Below are 24,846 nucleotides of genomic sequence, written 5' to 3' on the forward strand. Positions count from 1 at the left end.
CACTGAAAATTGTTATTAAATTACTTGTTGGCATATAATACTATAGAATTTCCACTCAGGAGGGTTGGGTTCAATGGCAGAAGAGGAAGTAAAGGTGACAGATCTCGAATTCGAAACCTCCCATTTATACTAAAAAAAAAAAAGAATTTCTATCCATTTCAATACCGTAAATGTATAATTTACTTTAGCCATTGAGGGCACATTGATAATTTAGTAGAGTAAAAAAAAACAAAATGTTCTAAGAATTATACGTCTATTGAAATTTTTCTATGATCATGGATCGCCGATATTAGATGTTGAATAGATGTATGTCTCTAAACAAAAGAACTTATACTATAATCTTTAACACTTATTCAATTCTTGACCGATCTAAGTTTATTTGAATATTTTAAATTGACATAGCATTGTTATAATTTTATTATATAAACTTTAGTATGTTAGGTTCTTTAATAAGTAATAACTCGTATAAGAAAAAAAAAATACAATTCACTTGCAAATCCAAATAAAAACAATAATACTAGAAGTAAACAAAAGTCTTAAGTGTTAAACCAACTTTGATGAATATATTATGATATGAAAGCCAGTTCACCTTTATTTTGGTAAAGAAATATAATACTCTATATTTTCATTTGTTTTGTTGGCAAGCATGTGTTTATCTGCTTGTGGAATCAGAAAAATAAAACTTCAGGGTTCTATATACAACTTTTAGAAATATTAAGTACTAAAATAAAACAGAGTAAAAAATTCAGGGACTAAACACTTGTACAATTTTCTCTTCCCTTTTAACAACACTGTGCATGTCACCCCACTTTGAGGACAGCAGCATTGAGATTCGGGAGACTTAAATGACTGATACCAAAAAGAGTTCCTTTGAGATTATTACTACTCACAAATATACCAAAAAATTTTCCATTCTTCCTCCCTGATGTGGAAAATAGTTGACAAAAGAAGGGTGTGAGTCAGTCACACATGCTAATCAAATTGCTCAGTTTTCTGCATGTGTAAGTTCTACTTTTCACCCAAGAATATGGTTCATAATTTTGTTCTTGCATCCATAAAATTTGGGGTTACTGCATTTTTTCACTGTTTGCTGGGATTTTTACCCTGAATGCTTTTAATGGTTATGACTAGTCTAATAGGAGCTATGGGATTATCTGGTGAAAGTCTGGAGTTTTCTTTATTTGTTGTGCATTTGCAAAATAATACTGCATTGATTTGATGCAGTTGTTTTTCATAATTATCATCTTGTTTCTTCTATGTAGATGCTTTGAACTATTGCTGACTATTTCTTCATTTGAAGTGAAGAAAAAAGAAAGCAATATGGATGAACTTGAACTCTTTTTTTTTTTTTTGGTTCCCCTTTTATCTCTAGTTAAGTCATTTTTGTGTAAAAAATGGCACCTTTAAAAAAGAAAGAAGATAGAAACTTAAGAATGATGATCAGTATGACTGATTTAAGTTGCATTAAGCTTAGATGGTAACCCATTTCCCAATTTCAACTGCTTAAGTTTACCCCAAAAAAAAATTAATATACTAGTACAACTCTGGAAGAAAACTGAGAACTAATGATGCATGCAACAGGGATGTTTATGAGAAGATAGTAGAAAAAGATAAAGTTTTGCAGCTAGTTCAGTAATGAGGTTTGTTAAGTTTGATTTTATTTCTCGGTGTATTTGCTACCATCTGAATCCCAAGCATGTCCAGCATTGACACTATCTATTAAGTTCTGCAACATATGAAATCTGTAGTTTCAAAAAGTGATTTCCAGTAACATTATTTGTAAATCTGATCTTTCTTGCTGAATGCTTTCTGATTGTGTTGCCAATTGTACTCTATTATGTTTTTACTAGTTAAGTTGATAGTTGGGTCTCATAGATCTTCTTAGCACACTTGTGATGTGGAATTATAGGTAGCTACTATAAATGCTCCATATCAACTCAATTATCATGTGGCAATGATTTTAGATGCTGTGGGATGTTATAATCTCCTACCTACTGGCATGATGAAAATACTGAATATGAAGCAATTTGGTATTGTTTATTGAATCGGAAATTTGGGAAGATGATGCAAATTTGAAGCTTTGTTACTCGTGATCTTCGGACCAACTTGAATATTATGTCCTCTTATCATTTCACTTTGTTACATATTTTTTTGGTCCGATATTAAGGTACTTCATCTTGCTATGCAATGCTAATGGATTTAGATGTTGATGCTTCGTATCAATTTTGATGTATAGAACTTCCATTCACAAAGGGGCCGGTGTTCTGTACCAACAGTAGATGGGAAAATAACTACTCAGAATTCTGTGAGAGTTTGCACATCAAAGCTGTGGAGTTCTACCAAAACACACATGGTTGCCTTTTCCAAGAGATGCTCTATGGCATCTGAAGTTAATCACTCAGAGCCACCGTTTCCACAATTTCCAGGGGCATATCCTGGGGCTTCCTTTTCCTCTAGCGGATTTGCTTTTCATCCTTCTCAAGCTACTCAAATGGACTCGAAGGCGGGCATTGCTGCAGTGCCCATTCGATCTGTTCCACCTTTACATGGACCAACAAAAAACAGATTTGTAACAAAGCCTGTCAAGATCAAGAAAAACTGGCCTCCGTCAAATGATGCGTGTCCTTCCAATAAGTCGAGGCCCAAACAGCCAAAAAAGAAGCCTTCAACTACTAAGAAGACTAAGAGACCGCCTAAGATTGGAGTAAACATTGAAAGGAAGAATCCAGATTTGGTATATGATGAAGCCAAGTTTGACTTTTCACGGGTGCCACCGCCATTTTGCTCTTGTACTGGAGTTGCTAGAGCATGCTACAAATGGGGATCTGGAAGCTGGCAGTCTTCCTGCTGCAATACAAACTTATGTCAGTATCCTCTGCCAATGAGTCCTTCAAGGCCAGGTGCTCGTGTGCCTGGAAGGAAAATGAGCCATGGAGCATACACAAAACTTCTTTGCAGATTTGCAACCGAGGGTCGCGATCTTTCACAACCAATCGATTTGAAGAACCACTGGGCTAAACATGGAACAAACAAGTTTGTTACAATCAAGTAAAAAGATGCAGCTGTTTTGACTGCCAATCATGCATCACCTCTTTTGTATAGCGGCAAGTTTTCTTTCTAGATGCTCTTTCAGCTATAAGTATCCTAGGTACATGGCAATAGACAGTCATGCTTTGGTTGTGTCAATGTTCGAATATTGCCCTTTAGTTCTGTTTGTTCTTTGCGCTAGTCATGATCTGCTAGATGTCCCTTTTATGTTGGTCTCTTTTGGAGCTTATTGCTTTCTAAATTTTCCTTTGTAGTCTTTAGTAGACAGGTTGCTGTCATCATTTTACTTCCTCTCTTATGGCCGAATGGAGTTAAAAGTGTAAAATATCATTAACCAAACAAAACGCTGATGAGCATCAGAAACTGATTTATGACTTCACAAAAACTTACAAGCTGTTGATGAACTTTGTAAACTTAATCACTAAACCAATAGGGTTGTATTACAGTAGAAGTTTTCGCATTTAACGAAATATAATTGCAATCTGCCAAAGGCTGCAGATGCCTTTATCTTTTCCATTTCATTTCTTCTTTTGTTTCTTTATGGTACAAGTCTCACAGTTTTGTGCTTCAAACACACACGTTTGGAGAGTTTATCATTTAATGTCGACTGATACATGGAGTGGAGGAAAACTGATGGGAAAATTAGTGAAAAGTTGCGAAGAACAAGGGTTTCCATGCATCTAGGAAGTTCTTAGGCCTTTGCTGTTTGCAATGCTTCAGCCCTGCTAGCAACAATTTGCTCGTAGAGATCTCTGATCTTCAACCCCACTATGGTCTGGAAGAGCCCTGTTCCGTTACTGCTGCCAGGGAAGTCGGCATGTTTCAACATCTGTTGAGTGACTTCACCATAGAACTTGCTGGAGATGTTGCTCAGGTGGCTTTCTACATAAATCAGCTCATCCAGTCTGTCAAATTGGCCATCCATTTCCGCTACAGAAACCTGTCAGAAACAATAGCAGATTGATGAGCAAGGAAATGGTTATCCACAAAATTCCGTTTTCTAATCTCCTCCTAGAAAGCATCTGCTGCATAGAAACTTCTTTTAATCTCAAGCACTAATTCGAGTTTCCACTATCGCCATATTACTCGTTTGTCACTTTGCACCCTGAACTTTCATTTTGATAATCCAATTGCTAAACTTTCATCTTTAATTACTCTGATTATCAGGAAAACCTAGTTCTTAACCAAAAATAGGGTCTTTAACGTTAAATAGCTAATGTGACTCTAATCTAGCATGTGACCTGCTGTTTAAATATGCCTGCAACTTTCTTCATCCAAGAATCAACATTGAACTCATGAATCTAGTTTAAGTTGATTATGGGAAATGGATTTAGTGTACCTCATTGCCAAAGTAAGTATCAGGACCATAGGCAAACTTGATGCCAGGGTAAGAACATGTTAACTTCCTCCCACACGGAATCCATGAAATTGTAGAGCCTTCATCAAACAGGTAAACTGGGCTGAAATGATTCACCCCTTCTTTTTGTATCAACTTTACTCTCAAAACCTTCCCCTCATTATCATCAGGAATGAGTTGTGTTGGCAAAACTTCAATGACAACATCAGCATACTGCTTCTGTGGGTCTGATCCACCACAACATAACACATATCAAAATTCAATTCTGTGTAAGTATAGCCTTTTGAGTTTCTAACATAACATCTGTTTGACTATGGCACAGTTTAGGTAAGCATTTGTCAAACCAAGTCTTGAAACTTTATGTTGTAGAAAGCTTGAAGAAGAGGGAAAAAAGATATAATTTTTATTTTGACCCCAGATTTATTTTCACATTAACTTTGTTTTAGAGGGCAATTTGATAATCTCGTCATTACTTCAAATAAATAGTTTGACTATTTAATCTAATGAGAAATTAATGGCTTCACTTTAATCGCAAATTGCAGGAATTCAAACGTAGGTTTCCAAACTTTAGGGAGTTCATAATCACATAACCAAGAAGACTTTTTTTTTTGGTATCTATTGCTTAGATGAACTAGCATTTTGTTGCCGAAGAGGTAAAAGTAATACTAGCAAATGAGGTAGGATTATGAGTTGATGATGAAGGAGAAAATAAGAAACTTACCAATGTAGGCATCAAAATCTGGCTTCCGGGCTTCAATACTGGCCTTAATACTTTCAAGGCTGTGTCCTCTCTCGGCCATGTCCCTCTGCATTTGCCATAGAATATGATCAGATCAAAGGAGACAATTGGAAGTATATATACCATTATTGAAACATCAGAAGAAAAAAAAAAGTTATTTACCTGGATTTTCCATGCAAATTTGACCTCGCTACTAATATCCAGGTAGATACTGAAATCCAATATGTCTCTTACACGCTGATCATACCTATGTTTTACATCAAGGTCAGAATCTGGATACTGAAACAACTGTTTTGGATTTTTTGACCATTAATTGAAATTTCTGAAAAGTTTAATAATCTCCTTCATCCAAGTATCTTCAAGTCAATTTCAATTGTCTTATGCTGTCTGAACAAAAAAAAAAAAAAAATTCCTATGCCACCACTAAGTTGTTAAAATCATGGGTTATGTTCTCTGGCCACTTGCAAACAGCCAATTTTATTTGCATAAAATTATCTTCTGAAAATTGACAATTTACTAGGATGCAAGTAGGAGAATGTCACTAGTTGTAAAGTTGAGATATTATGACTTAGAGGTTCTAAGTCTCAGTTGATCCTCACCATATAGGTTGGTCTCCCTTTCACTATTTGTGTATTATTTATTGCAATGCTGTATACTTAGTTGCTTAGTTATAACCCGTATGTATTGATCCCATCATCGAGAAATATTTATAAGAATTAATTTTATATACATTGACAGTGTATACACTTTCACCGTCAGATGCACGACACATAATTCGAATTTGAATTTGAAACTCAAATTTTGCATATGTATCGTATATTCAATCGTGTATACGTCATCACTGTATACATTAAAAAAAAATTCAAATTCCTAATCTAATAGTAGTTTAAAAAAGAATAAAATAGGATAAAAATATTTAAAAAAGATACTAAAGAATATTTAAATTCTTGAAAAAGAAAAAGTAGAATGTTTATAAAACAATAGAAAATAAATAGTATACGTGACTGTATAATCTGTACGGGCCCCCACTAAAGGATATGGGCCCAACAAGAAAAGAAAACGATGAAACTATCTAACTTCCTCGACCATACAATGGAATTAACATCCTTAGCTGAAGATAGCGTTATCGCATTAAACCATCACATGCTCACTGATCACTAATTTTCCAATTTTATCTTATTCCAACGTACCAAAACTAACTTTCGGGCAAAAAAAGAAAAAAGAAAAAAATCTATTTGGTTTTCTCTTTTTTTTCACTTTTTTTTTTGAAAAAAAAAAACAGTGGATTGTGCTGCTCTATTTCTTTGTACAATTGTACACTCAAGCCCCATAGAGAAAAAAATGATGGGCTAAATGAAAACAAAAAGAAAAAATGATAACATTGCTTGTAATGTGCATGAAGTGCAGCTTAAATGATAAGTTGCTTAACTTGTTATCTATAAGTTCCAAGTTCGAGTGACTGAAGTTATAGACAGAATTCAGTACTCATTCTGTTAATCAGAAGAAGGAAAAAAAATATATGGTGAAAACTTACATTGGATGTAATCCTTCAATGACAAGGATCTTGGGAGGCTTGATGAGCTCAGGAGGGTCAAGAAGACCAGTAACATGGTTATAAATAGGCTTATCAACAGCAACACCATCTTTAATGGCCTTAACTTGTTCATACATAAGATCAAAGTTATTGGCTCTGGGGTCAAGTGCAGTGACACCCTTTTCTTTCCTTCCAGTTCTGTCAAGAGAATGGTAATCATCTAAGCATATGACGGTGGTCGTGTCACTGATGAGTGTGTTGGAATCAGGGTTGCCGCCCCTTGGTGGCTCAGCCGCACCTCCAAAAACGCTTGTTAATCTTCTCATGAAAGTACTCTTCCCACATCCTGAGTCTGCTGCTAAGCCTATAACAACTGTTTTCTCAGCTGAGCAAGCTATCTCACTGCTGCTTCTCCTGCTGCTGCTGCTGCTGTTTATTCTCTTGCTGAAGAATAAGACTTGCTGTTTTTGGCTAAATCCCAAGTGGGATTTTGTTGGTGTTGAGATTGAGCATGAGGAGTTGAGGGGTTGAATTGTATAGACTGTTGAAACAGCCATTTTTTTTTCTTTTCCTTCTTCTTCTTGGCCCCCTCTCTCTCTCTCTTCACTCACAGAATTTTGGGAGAGAGCAAGGTGTTAATATTATGCGGTTGTATATGAAGTGAACATTTTAGTTGGTTTGGTACCCTTTGTTAAGAAACGATAAAAAAAAAAGGTTCGAGACACACAATGAAAGAAGAGGCCATGGTTGGAGGACGCAGATGGCCGTTTTGTTTTGTTTGGATAGGAAAGAGTTCGGTTTTGATGAGGGATGGCTGCTGATGTGGCTAGTGTTTTATGGGTTTGTGTGACTACCCCTTGGGATATTGAGGTCAAAATGGAGGGGACATAAATGGGTTTTGAAAGTGTTCTAGGGATGTTAATGTAACTGCATTTTGTACCTGTTCCAAGTGAAGGGTACACATTTTCTGATTTATCCCTTGCTCATAGCGTAGATCCAGGACGTGGAATGTTGATGCGTTGATAGATGATGATGAGGAGATAGAAGTATTTGTGATAAATATGGGCATGGAGAAGTATGGTGGTCATTTATTCAATTTGGATATTTCCTCTACCACGTGGCATCAAGGTGATGGTATGTTGAAGATGAGGGGGGAAGAAAGTGTGGATTGGAGGCCAAATGGATACCGTCAAGCAACCAAATGTATTTGTTGAACTTTGGACACTAGTTCAGTGCGCTTTAGCACCCTCTAACTTCTTTTCACGAATGTATAGCAAGAACAAAATCCCGAATAAAAAAGAGTAAATTTTATATACATTAATAATATATATTTAATGACTATTGAATTCATAATATATGTATAAAACTTGAATTTCAACTTCAAATGTTACATAATTATCATTTATCTAACGCTGACAGTGTACAATGTAGAAACGATTAATCCAATGAAAAATTGAACATTTTTTTCTGAGGGTTTCCCTTGATTTTCTATTTCACGGTTGCAAGCTAAAAAGTAGGACTAGCGGTTGGAGTATTACTACAAATCAATGTTGAGTTACTTTGTTGTGCGTGGTCTCTGGAATACTAGCAATAGGAAGGGAAGGGGAACACTTTCCATGAGATTTTTCTTTCATTGTTGGACTACTTAATCCCTATTTCAAAAGGATTTAAAACTCGTATTGCAAGACAAAAGAGCCGGACCCGTGCCTCGGAGTTCATTATATGTTAGCATTAACCTTTGTCTCATTATACTGGCAGTGGTATTTTTTTAAAGAAATGGCTTGGCATTCATTCCACACCGGTTCCAGTTAATGGCTTTACCGTCCTATCGCCATTTCACCCCCCCCCCCCCCCCGGGGGCTTGGGGAGGAAAAGCTCTTCATTCGAAATTTTTCTTTTTCTCCTTCCTCCTCTTACAACTCCAAAGTAGAGAAAAGAAGTAGACCTATTTTTCGTGTTCATGGTAACAATCCAAATGATATGTGCAGTATGCAAGGGCTCTCTCTCATCACGACAACACATTTGTGATATATATATACATATATATATATAGAGAGAAGAGAGGGAGCCTGCGTTGTGTGTGCGCGCGCGCACGTGTAGTGTCAATAACTGGCTCAGAAGCATTGCACATCGCAGTATCATCTGCAATGCAAAGCCATAACAGCAGTCACTATTAAATCACTGTAGGATAGAATGCGTGTACTCACCTGTAGGGGATTGTCAATATGAAAAATTACAAGACCATCTTCAACTATGGGAGAAAATCAACTATGAGCTCAACAGATAAAAAAAAAGCAAAAGAACGTCGCTCAGACCGATCATCACATCTCACAACTCAATTAACCACCTCTAAATGAGTGCTGGTAAGAACTGACGGATGAAACATCTACCAAGGGACCTCGAACACAAGAAACTAATCCAATGTCATAGATCACTTGTGCCCTCGGAAGTACATATAAACTTTCTGCAGAAAAAAAGAAAAAAAAATTAACTGACAACCACACGTAGAAACAGTGACTGCTCCTTATTATATATTTTAGGCCGCTAAATTTTAACACCACAGAAACATTGCATGAACATGAAAAATAAAGGGCCAACATAGACATTTGACACAGCTGTTAAGCAACACATACTATTTATGGCACATTCGGTGAGCAGACAAACTCACTGAACCATAGGATACAGTTCAACTGCAAACTGCTAAAGTATCTCCAGTAGGTTATAGATCAGAATTATTATTTATCACGACTAGATAATATGAGGAAGACAAAGTTAATTTGAACGAAAATTTGTTCTAGGAGTATACATAATTTGGCATGGTACATAACAATACCACTTTGTTCTACAAGTACTATAATGTTCAAACTAACAGATATCATATATTTGTACAGCAATTAATATAATAACTACAATGAGCTGACGTGTATTTTCACTAGAGTACTTTCTCAAATACCATGAGTTCATAGAAGTTGGCAGTTCGTGTATTTGCTATGGCAGATCAATCTAGTTTTGTCAAAAGTTCTTTATCTAACTTCAAGTTATCTTTCAAACAAGTCTAGCTGATGAACATAAATAAGTGGTATAACTAGTTATAAGCAAGTCATGCAATGCTTCATAAACAATTTAACTGTCAGACTGGAGTTGATATTTTTAACATGCAAACCACCGGGCATCCATCTCTTCCCATCCAATTAGCACTCCTCACGCTGCTGCCAAGTGTGGCAGCCTTGAACAAACACCAAGTCAAAAATTAAATTCGAAAAGATCGAAACCAATTCTACCATCCTTAGCTGAGTATGCAGCTCCCGAAGTATATTAGACAACCAAATCAAGACCAGTCCATGTAAAAATCAATAATATAAATGAACAAGAATGAAGAAAGCATTAAGTTGATCGATGATAGCAAAGAAGCAAAACAAACACAGAAAAGAATAGCGCAAAGCTTGGAAAAGAACCAACTTTGTTAAAAGCTCAAATTTGCTAACCTGAACTACCCACAAGCTTAGCAATGATTCTAAGCAAAACAAGCCAAAGCCGACCAGGTAGAAAATCTGCAACAAGATAAATAAACTTCTTAATGCATTTCGAAACATAAAATACTCAATCACAAAATAGAACAACATCGATTACATGTCATACATCTTGAGCTATTACACATGATAACTTACCATACCACCTAAATTGCCTTTTCCATAATATCTAGAATTATAGTTTGTATCTTCAACTCATCCACCATTTCATGGAGACCTTGACAAATATTAAGCTTTTATATTAAACAATTAAAGGTGGAATTCGCTTTCATTCCTAACTAGAAAGTCTTTGACCATTAAAAGGTTTCAAATTTACCTGTGGCTAAGTGCAAAAAAATGTGAAAATATTAAAAGCTATGCTTCATAAATCCAAGCAAAGCCTTGGGAAAAAACAGCGCTTGAGCCATTTATTGTGCTTAAAGACTTTTTTGCAACTGGGAACCACATCATTTTAAGTACTCTAATCATCAAAACTTCAGAATAATAATCCCGTCAAAGTTACTCAATCCAAGAATTGAACCTACAATTTTGATATAACCGCTAAAGATTTCTTGTGGCACCTAACAATTCACTTGTCCTTGCCTAGTGAAAGAGCGCAGTCCTGAACTCCATCATTCATATGGATTAAATATGCATTTTACAAACTGGACCTTGAGGTCAAAAAACTGTCTACGGTAGATATCCAGTAAAAAAATGAAAAATTACTCCTGAGTACTTTTCCCAATTTTTGGTGGCATTACATGTATTCTGGCACTAGCTTTTTGAGAAATTATAGGACTTGCATGATTGATACAACAACCAAAACAAGTGATGCAACTACAGGACAAACATGAAGTGATCACAGAGGATGTATATAAGCTCATGGCAGTATAGCTTACCCCCACCAATACATGGTCAGAAAAGACATCAATTGCTGCAAGGATGCCCCTGAGGTTGAAAGACAGAAATTATAGTGGAAAAGAGAAGAAAAGAAGATACTGGAATCATAATTTTAAAGGGGAAAAAAAAATCTTTGGCATTTGGAAAATCACATTTACGTCAAGAAATCAAAGAGCAACAGAACATAGACAAACTCACGTTAGTGATCTCCCATGGAAAACAATTGGAGGAGCAATAGCTGCCAATATGCAAAAGCCAATGTGGATCTGCATGATACACATCAAAGCACATAAAAGATAAGAGAACATACAGATGACAAACCTAAAATCAGAAAACTCTGTTTAAAAGCAGAATATACCAAGTAACACAGGAAAAACCAACCAAACTTGAAAGCACTATCAGTCCTGAAAGTTGGAGAAAGACACAAGCATCATTGCGTAGCAAGAGTCATATTAACAAAGCAAATAAAAAAAACACTGAGTTCAAGCTAAATACCTCATTGCCCGATACAGAGGCCTGTACCAAAGAACATATGATAGGGGACAACCAATCAAGGCATAGATTATAGAAAGGAAGAAAATTTTGACACCTAGAAATGGTAAACCATATTAGAAACCAGTAACAATCAAAAACAAAAAGAGTATTGAGATGGGAAGAAGCAAACATACCACCACCCCTTATCCAACAAACAGTCACTGCGATAACATTAAACACGAGGCAAAGAACGATTCCTGGATCCAAATTTGACAGTTAGACAACAAAGACAACTTAAGCAAAGTTTACCAAGGAAAGCATAACTTAGAGATTTTTGTTGCTTTATTTGGAGAGACACAATTACATTGCATTTAGCACGAAAGTGATGAACTTGAACAGGGAAAGGGCATCACATGATATCAATAGGTGATCAATATCAAGATGCATCACATTTACAGGGGAAAACAAAAACTGAAGCCACATTTTACTTGGTTTTCCGGAGACAAGAAACTGATAACCAATGAAAGGAATTGTTATACGCTGAAAAGTATTCTCCTTTCTTTCCTAAATATCCACAACATGCACCAAACCAAAATTCTCTAAAAATCATATATGTAAATTTGATTTGATACAAAAGGAGAATAATTGAAACTCTAAGCACGTCAGCCAAGCAAACATGCACAATCTCCTACCCGTTCCAAGATTATCAAAATAGTTTTAATAATCCTGTAGATCCTTTGAGATACCAAAGGAAAAAAAATGAAGAAATAGGAGGAGGAGGAAAAAAATCATTATCCATGTGAAACCACTAAGATAATTGAGTGTGTGTGTGATGTGTGCATGATGTGTTGGGTGTGTGTGCTTGCTTTTATTGTGTGCCTGCCTGTAAACAACAAAATACATGGCTAATCAAATCCTTGCCAAAGCCTGCATGGTTTTAGAATATATGACAAAGTAACAAGAAATACAACTGATAATGCAGAAAGATGTTTTCAAAATCCATACTCAAACTCATCTACTTAATAAAATTTGGTTTAGGGTAAAGTATTGACCTTAATTACAGCATTCATATGTGAGACTGAAATATTTGTATAATTGCTAAAGAAATGCTATTGTCATAATAGACCAATTGCAATCAGAACATGTTGGAGCTGAAGTGACACTATAACTAAACATTCAAAAAGTAAGGGATTCATAAACTTTATGAAAAACAAAGTAGCCAATTTTTCCCCTTCCTGTGGAAAGTGAAGACCAAAAGCATAAACTAAAAAAACAAATAGAGATATCAAGCTATGCCTGTTGATCTGCCATAGAGCTTGCAAGTGGTTATTTTTCCCCAAGCATCTTATGAACAAATGTCGAGGGATGTAACCAATATTTATAACTTTTGTTTACACCTCATCCTGTTTTTCTTCCCCTCTTGACAACATTTCTTAAACCAACATGATTGTACTTGTTTGATTTCTGTCTTATCCAAATAATAGAAAAGAAAATCTGCAATATTTATGCTCCTTCACTTTAAGAACTTTTGTGTTCCACCTATTTGGCTAGACAAGGATTAAAACCAACCAGAAGTGTAAATCATGCAATCAAAGATCAGAAAAAATCATTGTGCAACAACTATCAAACAATAAAAAGAACATACCTAACCAACTAGCAAAAGCTAAATACTGCAACCTCTGAGCATGAACAGGGATTTCATTGGCTATATCATGATGAATAATAGGAAAAAAGGGAGGCCAATTTCTGTCATCAGCGGGGACACCAGCTGAATTTGAACATTGGAACAAATTCAAAATCTTAGTAAATGGAAAACAGAAACACAGATAAATCATACTCCATTGTCAGACAGCTTACCACTGGCAACAGCATCTTCTCTGCGTTTGATATCCTACAAGGACAAGCTAATGAGTACCATGCACAAGTAACATGCTGAATGCCAAGTTTACAAGCAGTAACCAAGTATAGTTAAAATGATTCTACTAACCAAGTTAACATCATCTCAAATTGACTCAATTTTTTTCAAGCTTGACTGAGTTTAGCTTTCAAGTACAACAAAGGCAAAGAAAAACAGCACTGATAAAATATTTTCCCAAGAACAGCCATGATTAAATAAACTAGAAACGCACCCTTTCCCTCCTTTTAATATCTGCTTCCCAATCAGCAAGCTCCTTCTGTTTTTTCTTTGAATCCTGCCGGATTTAACCAAATGATGCAAATGCTTGACTTTTGGTAGCGACAAAGAAGATAAAATTGTATAAAATATATTCACTTCATTACATTCATTGAGTCCAAGGGTATATCAACAGTCGCGTCATGTTTTGGGCCAAAACCCAGAGTATTGCTGACAAATTGAGGAACACGCGACTTTGATCCAGGAGCAGCATTACCCTTCTGCAATTAACAAAACCAAATGGCATGATAAGACAACATATTGCAGTTGAGTACATGGGTAAAAGAGTGAAAATCACACGCATACAAACAGAAATTTAATTGCATACTCAATTGCCTTCCAACTCCCACACCACACGAAGCATGGCAGTAGCCAAAAGACCTTTATTAGACCAATTCTGAAGCATACAACATCCCTATTGAGCACTTCTTACTCGAATAAGGTTTCTGAATTTCCAATCGGAAGAGCTAGAATATTACTTTGTTGAGCTTTAATCACCCAATATACAAGGACAGGCACTTTGTAATGAACCAATCTTAGTATATCCATTTTGGAAATACAAAATGTTTTTAAAATGAAACAACTATATCAAAAAATGCCATAAGAAAGATAGAACCATATCTTAATATATCCATTTTGGAAAAAAAAAATGTTCTACTGCACAAAAGATACTAGGATCAAAACACTTCTTGCTGTATATACTGGTTAGCAGTCAGAAGAATCTATCATATAATGCCAAGACCAGGTCACGAGAGAAGTAACTTTTACGCATAAGAGAGGTGGTTTTTCCCAAGTATGATGCCTAATGTACTTCAATGTCACCATGGCACATAAATCACACCAGTATAGAAATATACCGTAATACATACATATATATTTGGAAAAAATACAAAAAATTTCCACCACACAAAAGATACTAGGATAAAAATCTTCTCCACACATATTACAGGACCATTCATTCAAATCCAACAACAAAATGATCAAAAACCCACTTTAGCATATTCATTAATTATATACCAAATAAAAAAATTAAGAGCAACAATAATACTTTCAAATTTAATTGAAACCTTATGTTGCTAACATAATTTAATTCTTATTTTATATCTTATAAAATTATTAGTTAACAGCCCCCTCCCCCCCAAAGCCAAAAAAAAAATCCCAAAAATCATTTATTTCAACTCCTATGTATTTTAGATTGCTTTAATTTTTTTTTTGGCTCCCTCCCCGTGGAATGGACTTACCCATCATCACCATTCCTCAATAATAAATTGCAAAAATGAACATTCAAAATTCAACTTCCTATTATTTAGGGGGGGAAAAATCACTTTCATATCATTCCCCATTGCATTAAACTAATCCCACATAAATCAAATTTCAACACCGGTTCAGATTTCGCGAAAATTCTGCCAATTCCAGACTATATACAACACAATAACCCCTCACCTACCTTGCAACAAACAAAATCCCATGACAACAATGCCCATCAATTTTTCATTTCAATTCCAAAATTACCGCACCAACAACCCCATCCTGAATTTTTCCAATTCCCAAACCTAAGCCAAAATTAGTAAAAACAATCCCACAATTCACGGCCAGATTTGAAATACTTAACAATTGAAAAACTCTAAAAATAGGCAGATCTAAGAAGGGCAACATTGGAATTCCGAAAAATACAGTGGCGGTTACCGAAAACGGATTGACTTCTTGCTCTTCTTCATCAAATGGATTTGGATCGCTACTCCGATTCATCGTCCTAAGTGAATTCAAAATATTTCCGGCAAAAATCAACCACAAAAAAACAGGAAAATGAATCTATACAGAATGAGAAAGGGAAATGTAGATATATGTATTGGTAGAGAGAGAGAGAGTGAGGAAGCGAGTACGGAGCACTTAAAACTACTCAGAGTGATTAGTGACGCAAATCCGATGCATCTCTCTGTTTGCTTGTGTATAACGCGGGAGCATCAACTAAGAATGTAACTGAGGTAGATTTACATTATTAACCCTGGAAGATGATCTGAATTACGGGGTGTGGCCCGTGTGGGTGATCTTTTTCGGTGAAGTTTTGCTATGGTGTGATGGGATTCTGTCAATTGTGAGAGTGTCTCGTGACTAATTGTGGACACGTGGGTTTATAATGATGTGTCATTCTGAGGCTATGAGGTGGGTGGTTTTATTGGTTGATTGGAGGTTAGGGTTGTTTTGTGTTGCGTAGAAGATTATGTCTACTGCGTTGCTGACGTGTAAAGCATTGCCAAAGACTGTTAAGGTGACGCAAGCAATTCAGGTAAGAAAGCAGGGAGTTCCTCAAGGGAAAAGTCGGTGAGGTGTCGTCAATGAGTGATTTTTTTTTTTTTCCTTTTTTTTCCCAATCGACGTAAATGTGACCGGCCATTTTGTTGTTGTACTTCTACCACCAAAAAAATAAAATTATTAAGAGTACATTTCACAATGAAAACAATATCAACTTTTGAATTGTTATTTGTAGAAAAAGCTTATAGTAGTAATTTAATGTATATAAAGTAAAAAATATTTGAAAAATATGTTTACGAAAAACGTAAAAAATTTTCTGTAGAAAATCAAAATCCAAACAAATTTGAGTATCTCTTCCAAAAAATTTTTGAAAAACTTATAACTACAGAAATCTCAATAAATTCTCCAAAGTTTTTGAAATACATATATTAAAATACCTAAAAATACACACACAAAAAATTTCCCTTGTTTCCTTTTTTGTTTTCCTCCCCACCATGACGTCTATTGTCGGTTACTCCTCTATTTTCTTTTCTTTTTTTTCCTTTCTTTCTTTCTCCTCCCCTCCCCCCCCTCCCCAAAAAAAAACTCTTTTTCATATTCCATAATTGGAATGACATTATTTTTGTAGCCAACATTTTGTGGTAACTAGTAAGTGATAAGTGCAACCTTAAATTTGTCATCCAACAAAAAGAAAAGAAAAAAGAGAGAAATTTATGTCATCTTAGGCCTTGTTTGGACAGCCATTTTCCAAAGAAAAATTATTACGTTTTCAGTGAACACATTTTTTAATCACATTTTTACCTCATATATATCAAATTGCTACAGTATTTTTTCTACAAAAAATCTAGAAAAATGTAGTCCAAACACAGCCCAATCAGGTTGTGGAAGAAAATTGCGTCATGGTTGGACGAATCTATCAAACTTCTCCTCCATAATATAATTGAAAAATAAATATATTGCGTAAAAAAACACTGAATCATGGTCGATTTAAACAAAATTTATCAAACATGAATGTCCTTTTCATCTGTTTTGGATCTTGGGTGTGCCAGCTGGTGTCTGTATAGAGAGAAGGAAATATGTTGCAGATTTCTTGGATAAAATGAGCTTAAACTTACAGCCTGGTTTGACTTGGGAAAAAATAAAAAAGACAAAGAAAAGTTGCAAGTATTCAATTTCACCAATCAAGAAAGATTAATCCATAAACAATTAGATTAGTCACCTAGCTTCACGTACTGTAAAATGCAAAACTAATATGCAAATGCGAGGTGCCTTCTGTCGGCAACCAAGTGCAAAAACACCCCATAGGATGACAGATACATTTACCACATAAAGAGAAGAAAAAATGTAAAAGAGAGAACCCTCTTCCATCTACAGTTGTTCAGCTCATCAAATGATTCTATTCATGGTCCTTTCTTTGAGCTCATTTTGCAAGCATTGCACCCCCACCAACCTAGCCTAGGGGGCCTATAGATGTGGATTCACCGCTAAGTTACAGATGAAGGCTCCAAGTATCCTGTCAGCCTTGTCAAAACTAAGGTGCAGACAAATCAAGACGAGACGAGTCAAACTTTGACATAATCAAGCTGAAACTCAACCTAAGTTTATGAAACTCAGATTCGAGTTTGAGCTCGACAAGTTCAAAATATAAGATTCAAACTCGACTCAAATTTGCGTCAAACTCGAGATCGAACTTAAAAAAAATAATTATTTTATTTTTAAAAAACGAATTTAGTATTTTTGAACTCGAGTTCGAACTCGAGTTTGACTTGATCAGCTTGAGCCCGACTCGAGCTTAATGTTAACTCGAGTTAAACATCGAACTCGAGTCGAGCTCAAACTCAAGCCACTCGCGAGCAGATCGTTTCGTTTGCAACCCTAGTCAAAATCGCAAATGCCATGCTAGTCCGAGAAAAAGCTGTCCTAGGGGTCTGCTTAGACTTATTATACCTTGAAGTTCATGCAATCATCTGATTTAGAAACTTCAAGTTTAATCCACATTCATGTTTCAGGCCAAATTACGAAAATATCTTGCTGGTCCAGTACAGTTGAGAATTAGATAGCCACGAGTCTTGTAATATGGGCCATCTCAAAGGTCATCAAGGTTGGTCAACTCATCATTGTCCCAGCAGATTGCTGGTAGCTCTTCTTCTGAGTTAGCTTCTGGAAGATCTGAAGCTTCTTCCAAGGCTTTTTCTAGAGCATCTGCCAAAGAAGGTTCCCATATACTGCGTTCACAGACTCTTTTATAAGTTCTATAGCATGCAGCTCTGAGACCTTCTGAGATCATGTCCTTGATAGGCTCGCAGTTTGTTCCACCAGAATTCATTACCTCCAAAAATCTCTCAGCAAAGCCAGGAGCCCAGAAAACAACAATTGCACAATTCCTATCGGCTAGTCGAACATCAATTTCTCCAGAGAACACTTCATGAGAACCTTTAAGCAGGCTCTTCAGCTTGCGAGCTGACATCATACCTCTAAATCCCCACAAGAACACCAAATTTGCAACACTAATTCTTCTAGTTTTTTCAGTTGAAATGTTTACATCATCATCTAAAAGATCTGATGAACTGATGAAGCAAGGATTGAAGACATTTGCATAGCATTCAAGGGTGGAGGAGGAAGTGGAATAATCAGCTTCCGGAGATTCTGGAACAATTCTCAATATTAAACAGAGCTTGGCAAATAACTCACTTATCCTTAGAACATCACGCCCATGAACCCTGACTTCATCTCCATCAACTAAAAGAACAAAATGTGACAAGTCAGGATTTGTAGAAACCATGCGATGACAGCAAGCCATGCAGAAAATAATAGCGCCAGGTCAAGTGCAAGCACAAAAATCCATTATGAAGATTCCTTTAGCAATTTCAGATACCTTGACCGATTCTAGAGGCCAAGCATCAGAGAAGTAATATGCATTGCGAACCACTACCGGTCAGACTAAATTTGATAAGTGACAAAAACCAAAAGAATACTCACTATGTTGAGGAATCTCCATGTGTAGCGGCCTAGTGAACCTTCTTTTCAAATATAAAATTGCTGCAGGTAGGTTGTTTACTTTATTCAGAGGACCAATTTCCCTCATAAGATGGTTGACATCAACTATATGAGAAAACACTGAACACAAGGAACTCCTAAATTCATCTACTGTTGAAGGCAATGGAGCTATGAACTTTGAATGGATAAATGCAAATTCTGCATGAAATCAGCAAAAGAAGGTGTCAAATAACAGTGGAAGCTGAAATGAAAGAAACATTACCACATAGAGACACAAACCATTGATAGCATTATGGGCTACGACTGGCTTCTGAGAAGTGGAAATCAAATCGACAACCTCCCTGAACCCACGAACCTGCATATTATGTTCCTCTTCCATGAGTTGTAGTTCCTTCTGCAAATTGAAAATCAAAACTCAGTAAAGCTGGTGGAACATCACCACACCATTTGGGACTAAAATCTCCTTGAAGATCTAGGATTCTTGACTATTATAATACTAAGCTTCAAGCAACGCTTAAATTTTCTTGAAGTGACAATTGACTCTTCCTGGATACCTCAAAAACGTTTTTGTCCTCGTTTGAACTGGTCAAAACAACCCGAATAGCCTGGCTACCACCTCCCTTTGCTGGAACCAATAATGGCACAAGATCAGTAAACTCATGTAACATCTGCAGACCACAAGCTATATTGAATAAGCATGAGCACAAATATTATAAACTCATCTAATTGCAACAGAGATTGAATAACTAGGCACCTAATAACACATAAACTCAATCTGTTCAAGCTTATTCACCTCCAGTATAAGCTGCACTTGACGTTCACTGCAGATATCTATGCTCAAGCTTGGTCTTGAGCCAAACACTTCACCTCCTGAGACTATTTTTCTCAAAGTACTAATCAAGTCATCTGCAAAAGCAGATGAAACAATAAATTTGTACATAAGTAGTTCAAAATATATTGTTTTGAAAAACATCAAATGCAATGACTGACATACTGCTCACCTTCAGTCTTCTTTTCTGAATCTTGACATGTACTTTTCCAGATTTTAATTCGAGATTTAATCCTGTCTACAAACATAGAATCAGCAACAGAATATACTGTAGGAGATTGAGACGGTTTCATATAGCTTCTAGGCAATGGGTTTCCAGTCCTATCTTTTGCAGCTAATTCTTGAGCTCTCGATAAGTATGTTATGCCTGTTCCAAGATAAAGAACCAAGGAGTAACTTTGCAATCAAGAATGATCCTCAGTATAGACACAACTAGTACAACAAGAATGTTAACAAAAGCTCGGAAGGTAGAATTAGGAACTTCTATTCCACCCATGGTTTATTTTCTTTGCAGAGGAGGGATGGGGGCTGTTAAACGTTATCTAGACGGGGAGAGTTTGGTTTTAATTTACTGATAGACAGAAGATTATTATGGTTAAGTTCAGAAATTCAAAGTAAAAAAGTATGCATAGTGGATAGCTATGCATAAATTAAATGAACAGTTGTATTTATCTTTTTTTTTTTTTTGTTGGCGCCGGGGAGGGGGGGAGGCGGAATCTCAGCAGATATCCCCTCAGCCCCATCCATGCAAGCAAGAAACATTGAGGGAAAATACATAAAAATGATAAATCATGTCCCTGTTAAATTGTCTAAAAAAAATTCCTGCTAAATTTACTTACCATCATATATGCAGGCATTAAAATCAAAACCTTCTCGAGCCATAGCGGTTAAGTACGATGATTGACAGAAAAAGCTGTAAGAAGGCATCCCCATTTTTAACTCATCCCTGGGGAACAAATGAAAATTGTACCTACACCAAGTGACCAAGATTGGATGAACCACTGTAATTTTACTGTCTCAAGATTTATGAGCTATATGGCCAAACATTATCATTTTTTGGCTAGCCGTAAGCAACAACTAAGTCTGGCAAGCAACCAAAGAAATAGGCTGAAGGCATGCTCATGCAGATATGCAAGCAGAGCTCAAGCTTGTATTTACTGAAGAGTTATCCTCAAGAAGACACAGTTGACAAAATTTTGAACCTAAATAAGAACTTATTAGGAAGCTAAATGTCACAGAGAGCCACAAAAAATAAAAGAAGAATAAGTAAAATCAAACAATCTATCCTTCTCTTTTGCACCAATAAACAAATTAATCAGAATGACAAGAACCACACGAAACATGGCATTATGTGAGGCTTTCTTTGTCATATTGTCATTTGCTCGGATTACTTGGGCATGGCTGGAGTATTTCCTATTAGTTAATACATGATCATGACCTCTTCACTTGATCCCCTTCAGACAAAAAGATTATCGAACCTAATCAAACATCACTTGACTTTTCCACTTCAAGAAATCAGAGCTAGACCAAAGCATCGAAACCATAACATTTACACCCAACGTAGGGATATAAAGAACAGTCTTTATAACAGGATGAACTCCTTTTACCATGCCTATCGACCATACCATTAGATACATTAGAGCACCTAATATAACCTCAAAGCTCTACAACACCAAAAAGACCAAGCTATTGATGGTTCTAAAGATAAGCTACACATGTTTCCCTTTATAGGCAGAAACCTTCACAAATATCCAAGTTACACCAACTTTTTATAAGGGTTTACTCCATATACCATTATGAAATCATCTTGAATGCAATCTTGTTTGTGAAAGATATCAATTTCAACCAACAATCTTGAAAATTGGCTCCCCCACTTTCAAGTATGAACTACCAAAATTTGTCAAATGCGACAAACAAACTGAATCAATAAACTGCCCAAAAGAAAAAATCAAACTACAAATGCTATAAAGAAAACAAGGAGGGTCTTACGGGTGAGCAATAATCTTGGAAGATTTAACAGAAAAAGGGCAAACAGCAAACTGAAGGACCTGATACCTCTCGGCTGCATACTTAGCCTTAAGGTAAGCAACCTCAGCAGTATCAAAGGGCAAAACTTTTTGCCAAGGAGATGAAAAAGCACCAGTCTTTTGCAAAGAAACAGCAATAAAATCAGAATTAAAGATGTGGGTTTTGATCTCCTCTAACGCCTCTGCGAAGTTGGATTTTGTTACTTGCTTTATCGCCCATTTCTTGTTGTTGAGATTAGAGTTTTGATGGTGGGTTGGGTGGATTGAACGTTTTGGAACTTGGGTGCAGAGAAGGCGTCTCTGCAACAACATCGAAAGCTTTCTGCAAATGAGCAGGGATGGGTTTGGGGGAGTAGTGTTGGGGGGTTTGGGGTTTATGCTGTGTGGATTTCTCAGGCTTCTCTTCAGAAGGTGCTTACTAGTACTGCAGTTAGAAGGCGTGGTTCTGGTCCCTGTATTTCGAACCACGCCTGTATGACTTGACCCTTTTTTTGTTTGGAAGAAGAAGAAGACTTGAACCCTGTCTTGAGTTTAGGAGAGATAAGAGAAAGTTGTCTGGGGGAGTTTAGGAAAATGAGAGATGATTAAAAGAGAGGGTGAATTAAAAAAAAAGGTAAAAAAGAATTGTATCAACTAAAATCTAAGATTTGTCTAGCAATAGTTCAAAATATAATAAAATGTGTACGTGTACATCATTCAAGAACAATATGTTTTTCATAGAAGATGGATATTAAAATAATAATAGAAATTTATATTATAAAATGAATGATATATGGATAAAAATGACTATAATCGCATATTTTATTTGATTTCAAAATGAAATACTTACGAACATTATGCATTCGATTTGGTTATCTTTGTACAAAGATGTGAACACTTTTCACGAATCAAAATTTATTACGAAAGCCATTATTGGTGGCTTAATTGACTTTGTTGAATTTTGTGGAATTCATACTAAAAAAAAAATGTTGAGTGAGACTTATCTTTCTTAAAAGTGAACTTGTTGAACTTTTTGAAGTATTTCAGTGGAATCACTGTGTGTAAACTTCGTTTTGTAATCAGTTGTTTTCTCCTTTGCAATCTAACAAGTTTGGAATTAAGGTGCTATTGAAATCAATGACGGAGCCAAGAGGGGCTGATGGGGGTCATGGCCCCCCAAAGTTTTGAAAATTTTAATTTGTGTAAATATATGTGTAAAATAAATTTTGCCCCCCAAATTTTTTACAATTTTAGTTTATATTTATGAGAGTCTATATATATATATATATATATATATATATAAACCACCTTTGAATTAATTTTTTCTCCAAAAAATTATTTTTTCATACCTTTATAATTAAAGTTAATATTTGATGTTTTTGGATGTCATATATTTAAATAGATGAAAGTTATTCTGAACATAATATATATGATAATTTTGTTAGGAAAAATTTTGACCCTCCAGAGAAAAAAAATCTAGCTTCCATCGCTAATTGAAATGTTTGTAGGTGGGATTCATTCAATGATGAGAATATGATACGTAGTCTTTTTTTGTTTTTTTCTTACTATATTTGGTTGGCATGGATAAAAAATGAAAATGGGTTAGTGATCGTTAATTTTGTGAATGATTATGAGAAAAAAAATACATTGTGACAATAAGACGCGTAAAATTGTGGATTTCTCAGGTTTCTTTTCAGAAGGCACTTACTGGTACTGTAGCTAAGAAAAATTGTTTATTAGCTGATTTAACTATTCTAGAATTGATTAGGGATGCCTTGTTACAGCTTTTTCTGTCAATCATCGTACGTACTTGACAGCTATGGCTCGAGAAGATTTTGATTTTAATGCCTGCATATATGATGGTAAGTAAATTTAACAGGAATTTTTCGTTAGACAAATTAACGGGGACATGATTCATCATTTTTATGTTTTTTCCCTCAATGTTTCTTGCTTGCATGGATGGGGCTGAGATAGAATGATTGGAGTGCATTCAAGTCCTTCGCCTGCTGCTTCCAGGGCAACTGGGCGTAAGTTCTCCTGCTAACTCTGCTCCTAGAGGCAGAAGCATAACTTCCCGGGAATTAAATTAATGCGCCCGATACGCGAATTGCATCGCCGGCGCTGAAGCTACGAGTGAAGTTCAGAGTTTACTACTTTTGTCTGAGAATTTGAGATTGCCTGCACTAGAAAAGATCATGAACCCAAGTAATTCTAACTAGCAAAATAACAAGAAATAAAGTAATGAGCTTGCAACTCTTGTACAATGGATTACAAAAACAAAAACTGACGATCGATCCTAACTTTTTTTTTTATTATTAATTTTTTAACAATCCTGACTTGCTATAACGTAACATAGGCCTTTCTGATTGTACTACTTTCTCCTCTTGTCGGTGTTTTGGTCTTCATCGAAAATTGGCAATGTGGAGATAGCATATGGACCTAAGGATGAGACCCTCTATAATTTCAAAAAATGGAAAAAGAAATAAATAAAGAACTCCTTATAGTAAGCAAAGGATGTGTTAATTGTAATACGGTGTATTTGATGAGATTTTGCCAAGATCAAAAGTAACTTTGAAATCTTTTAATATTCAATCTCAATCTGCATAAGAAGCTCGCTCGTTAGATGGAATTATGTACTCCTTGACGTTCGGTAAATTAACGATTCTGGATTAATTTTTATTACATTGATAGTGTGAACAATCGTAACGCAGTATGTTATACGTGTAAATGAATTTAAAAAAAATTTTACACTAACAGCTTAAAGAAAAGTTACTTTAAAATTTCTTTTTCTTATAGGGATTGAGACATTGAGATCATTGTAAAGTGCAATCAATGGTTTAAATCATAGTATGAAATTGAAAAAGCTCATATTGCTTTTGTTACATGTTCAAATAGTGGCATGCTAGTCAAATAGTGAAAACTGGTACTGTTGTTATCAAGTACGCAACAACACATAACGGAATTTTATTAGCAGCATTATATCGCATCTTAGAAAGAATTCAAGTTTCTTAAAAATTTATTGCTTCA

General features: G+C 35.7%; 4 protein-coding genes across 5 annotated transcripts; 1 reads left to right on the forward strand and 3 right to left on the reverse strand.

The window, feature by feature from the left end:
* Positions 1-905: 905 nt before the first annotated feature.
* LOC113781603 (protein BASIC PENTACYSTEINE7-like) lies at positions 906-3,269 on the forward strand. Its single transcript, XM_027327562.1, has 2 exons — positions 906-1,001; positions 2,237-3,269. Exon 2 carries the CDS (start codon positions 2,351-2,353, stop codon positions 3,050-3,052), a length of 702 nt encoding a protein of 233 aa, XP_027183363.1. The 5' UTR covers positions 906-1,001; positions 2,237-2,350; the 3' UTR covers positions 3,053-3,269.
* Positions 3,270-3,448: 179 nt separating this feature from the next.
* On the reverse strand, positions 3,449-7,387 carry LOC113781277 (phosphoribulokinase, chloroplastic). Its single transcript, XM_027327185.1, has 5 exons — positions 6,679-7,387; positions 5,307-5,391; positions 5,127-5,211; positions 4,388-4,632; positions 3,449-3,988 (listed from the first exon to the last, which is right to left on the reverse strand). The coding sequence occupies exons 1-5, from the start codon at positions 7,233-7,235 to the stop codon at positions 3,740-3,742; spliced, it is 1,221 nt and encodes a 406-aa protein (XP_027182986.1). The 5' UTR covers positions 7,236-7,387; the 3' UTR covers positions 3,449-3,739.
* Positions 7,388-8,821: 1,434 nt separating this feature from the next.
* On the reverse strand, positions 8,822-15,664 carry LOC113779399 (secretory carrier-associated membrane protein 4). 2 transcript variants are annotated; one of them, XM_027324969.1, is made up of 12 exons: positions 15,421-15,664; positions 13,842-13,955; positions 13,691-13,753; positions 13,419-13,452; positions 13,207-13,329; positions 11,756-11,818; positions 11,583-11,676; positions 11,446-11,491; positions 11,286-11,353; positions 11,087-11,135; positions 10,164-10,229; positions 8,822-9,142 (listed from the first exon to the last, which is right to left on the reverse strand). In XM_027324969.1, the coding sequence occupies exons 1-12, from the start codon at positions 15,481-15,483 to the stop codon at positions 9,110-9,112; spliced, it is 816 nt and encodes a 271-aa protein (XP_027180770.1). In that variant the 5' UTR covers positions 15,484-15,664; the 3' UTR covers positions 8,822-9,109. The 2 variants fall into 2 exon arrangements, with proteins under 2 accessions (XP_027180770.1, XP_027180768.1); XM_027324967.1 differs by having other exon boundaries at positions 13,691-13,756.
* Positions 15,665-17,840: 2,176 nt separating this feature from the next.
* On the reverse strand, positions 17,841-22,346 carry LOC113779398 (poly(A)-specific ribonuclease PARN-like). The gene is made up of 8 exons (XM_027324966.1): positions 21,803-22,346; positions 20,653-20,783; positions 19,986-20,180; positions 19,778-19,890; positions 19,539-19,652; positions 19,264-19,378; positions 18,967-19,182; positions 17,841-18,726 (listed from the first exon to the last, which is right to left on the reverse strand). Exons 1-8 carry the CDS (start codon positions 22,150-22,152, stop codon positions 18,074-18,076), a joined length of 1,887 nt encoding a protein of 628 aa, XP_027180767.1. The 5' UTR covers positions 22,153-22,346; the 3' UTR covers positions 17,841-18,073.
* Positions 22,347-24,846: the final 2,500 nt, after the last annotated feature.

Source organism: Coffea eugenioides, chromosome 8 (assembly GCF_003713205.1).
Source record: "Coffea eugenioides isolate CCC68of chromosome 8, Ceug_1.0, whole genome shotgun sequence".
Classification (NCBI taxonomy): domain Eukaryota; kingdom Viridiplantae; phylum Streptophyta; class Magnoliopsida; order Gentianales; family Rubiaceae; genus Coffea; species Coffea eugenioides.

Excerpts from the sequence above, each read along its gene's own strand:
- LOC113781603 (XM_027327562.1), top strand. The coding sequence starts at position 2,351 with ATGGTTGCCTTTTCCAAGAGATGCTCTATGGCATCTGAAGTTAATCAC.
- LOC113781277 (XM_027327185.1), bottom strand. The coding sequence starts at position 7,235 with ATGGCTGTTTCAACAGTCTATACAATTCAACCCCTCAACTCCTCATGC. Across the intron at positions 5,392-6,678 it reads ATTGAAGGATTACATCCAAT|GTATGATCAGCGTGTAAGAG; the intron begins GTAAGTTTTCAC and ends TGTAAAACATAG. Across the intron at positions 3,989-4,387 it reads ATACTTACTTTGGCAATGAG|GTTTCTGTAGCGGAAATGGA; the intron begins GTACACTAAATC and ends TGTTTCTGACAG.
- LOC113779399 (XM_027324967.1), bottom strand. The coding sequence starts at position 15,483 with ATGAATCGGAGTAGCGATCCAAATCCATTTGATGAAGAAGAGCAAGAA. Across the intron at positions 13,453-13,690 it reads ATATTAAAAGGAGGGAAAGG|GATATCAAACGCAGAGAAGA; the intron begins GTGCGTTTCTAG and ends TTGTCCTTGTAG. Across the intron at positions 11,354-11,445 it reads GGTTTTTCCTGTGTTACTTG|ATCCACATTGGCTTTTGCAT; the intron begins GTATATTCTGCT and ends TGTATCATGCAG.
- LOC113779398 (XM_027324966.1), bottom strand. The coding sequence starts at position 22,152 with ATGTTGTTGCAGAGACGCCTTCTCTGCACCCAAGTTCCAAAACGTTCA. Across the intron at positions 19,653-19,777 it reads AAGTGCAGCTTATACTGGAG|ATGTTACATGAGTTTACTGA; the intron begins GTGAATAAGCTT and ends TGTGGTCTGCAG. Across the intron at positions 19,183-19,263 it reads AGCCCATAATGCTATCAATG|AATTTGCATTTATCCATTCA; the intron begins GTTTGTGTCTCT and ends GATTTCATGCAG.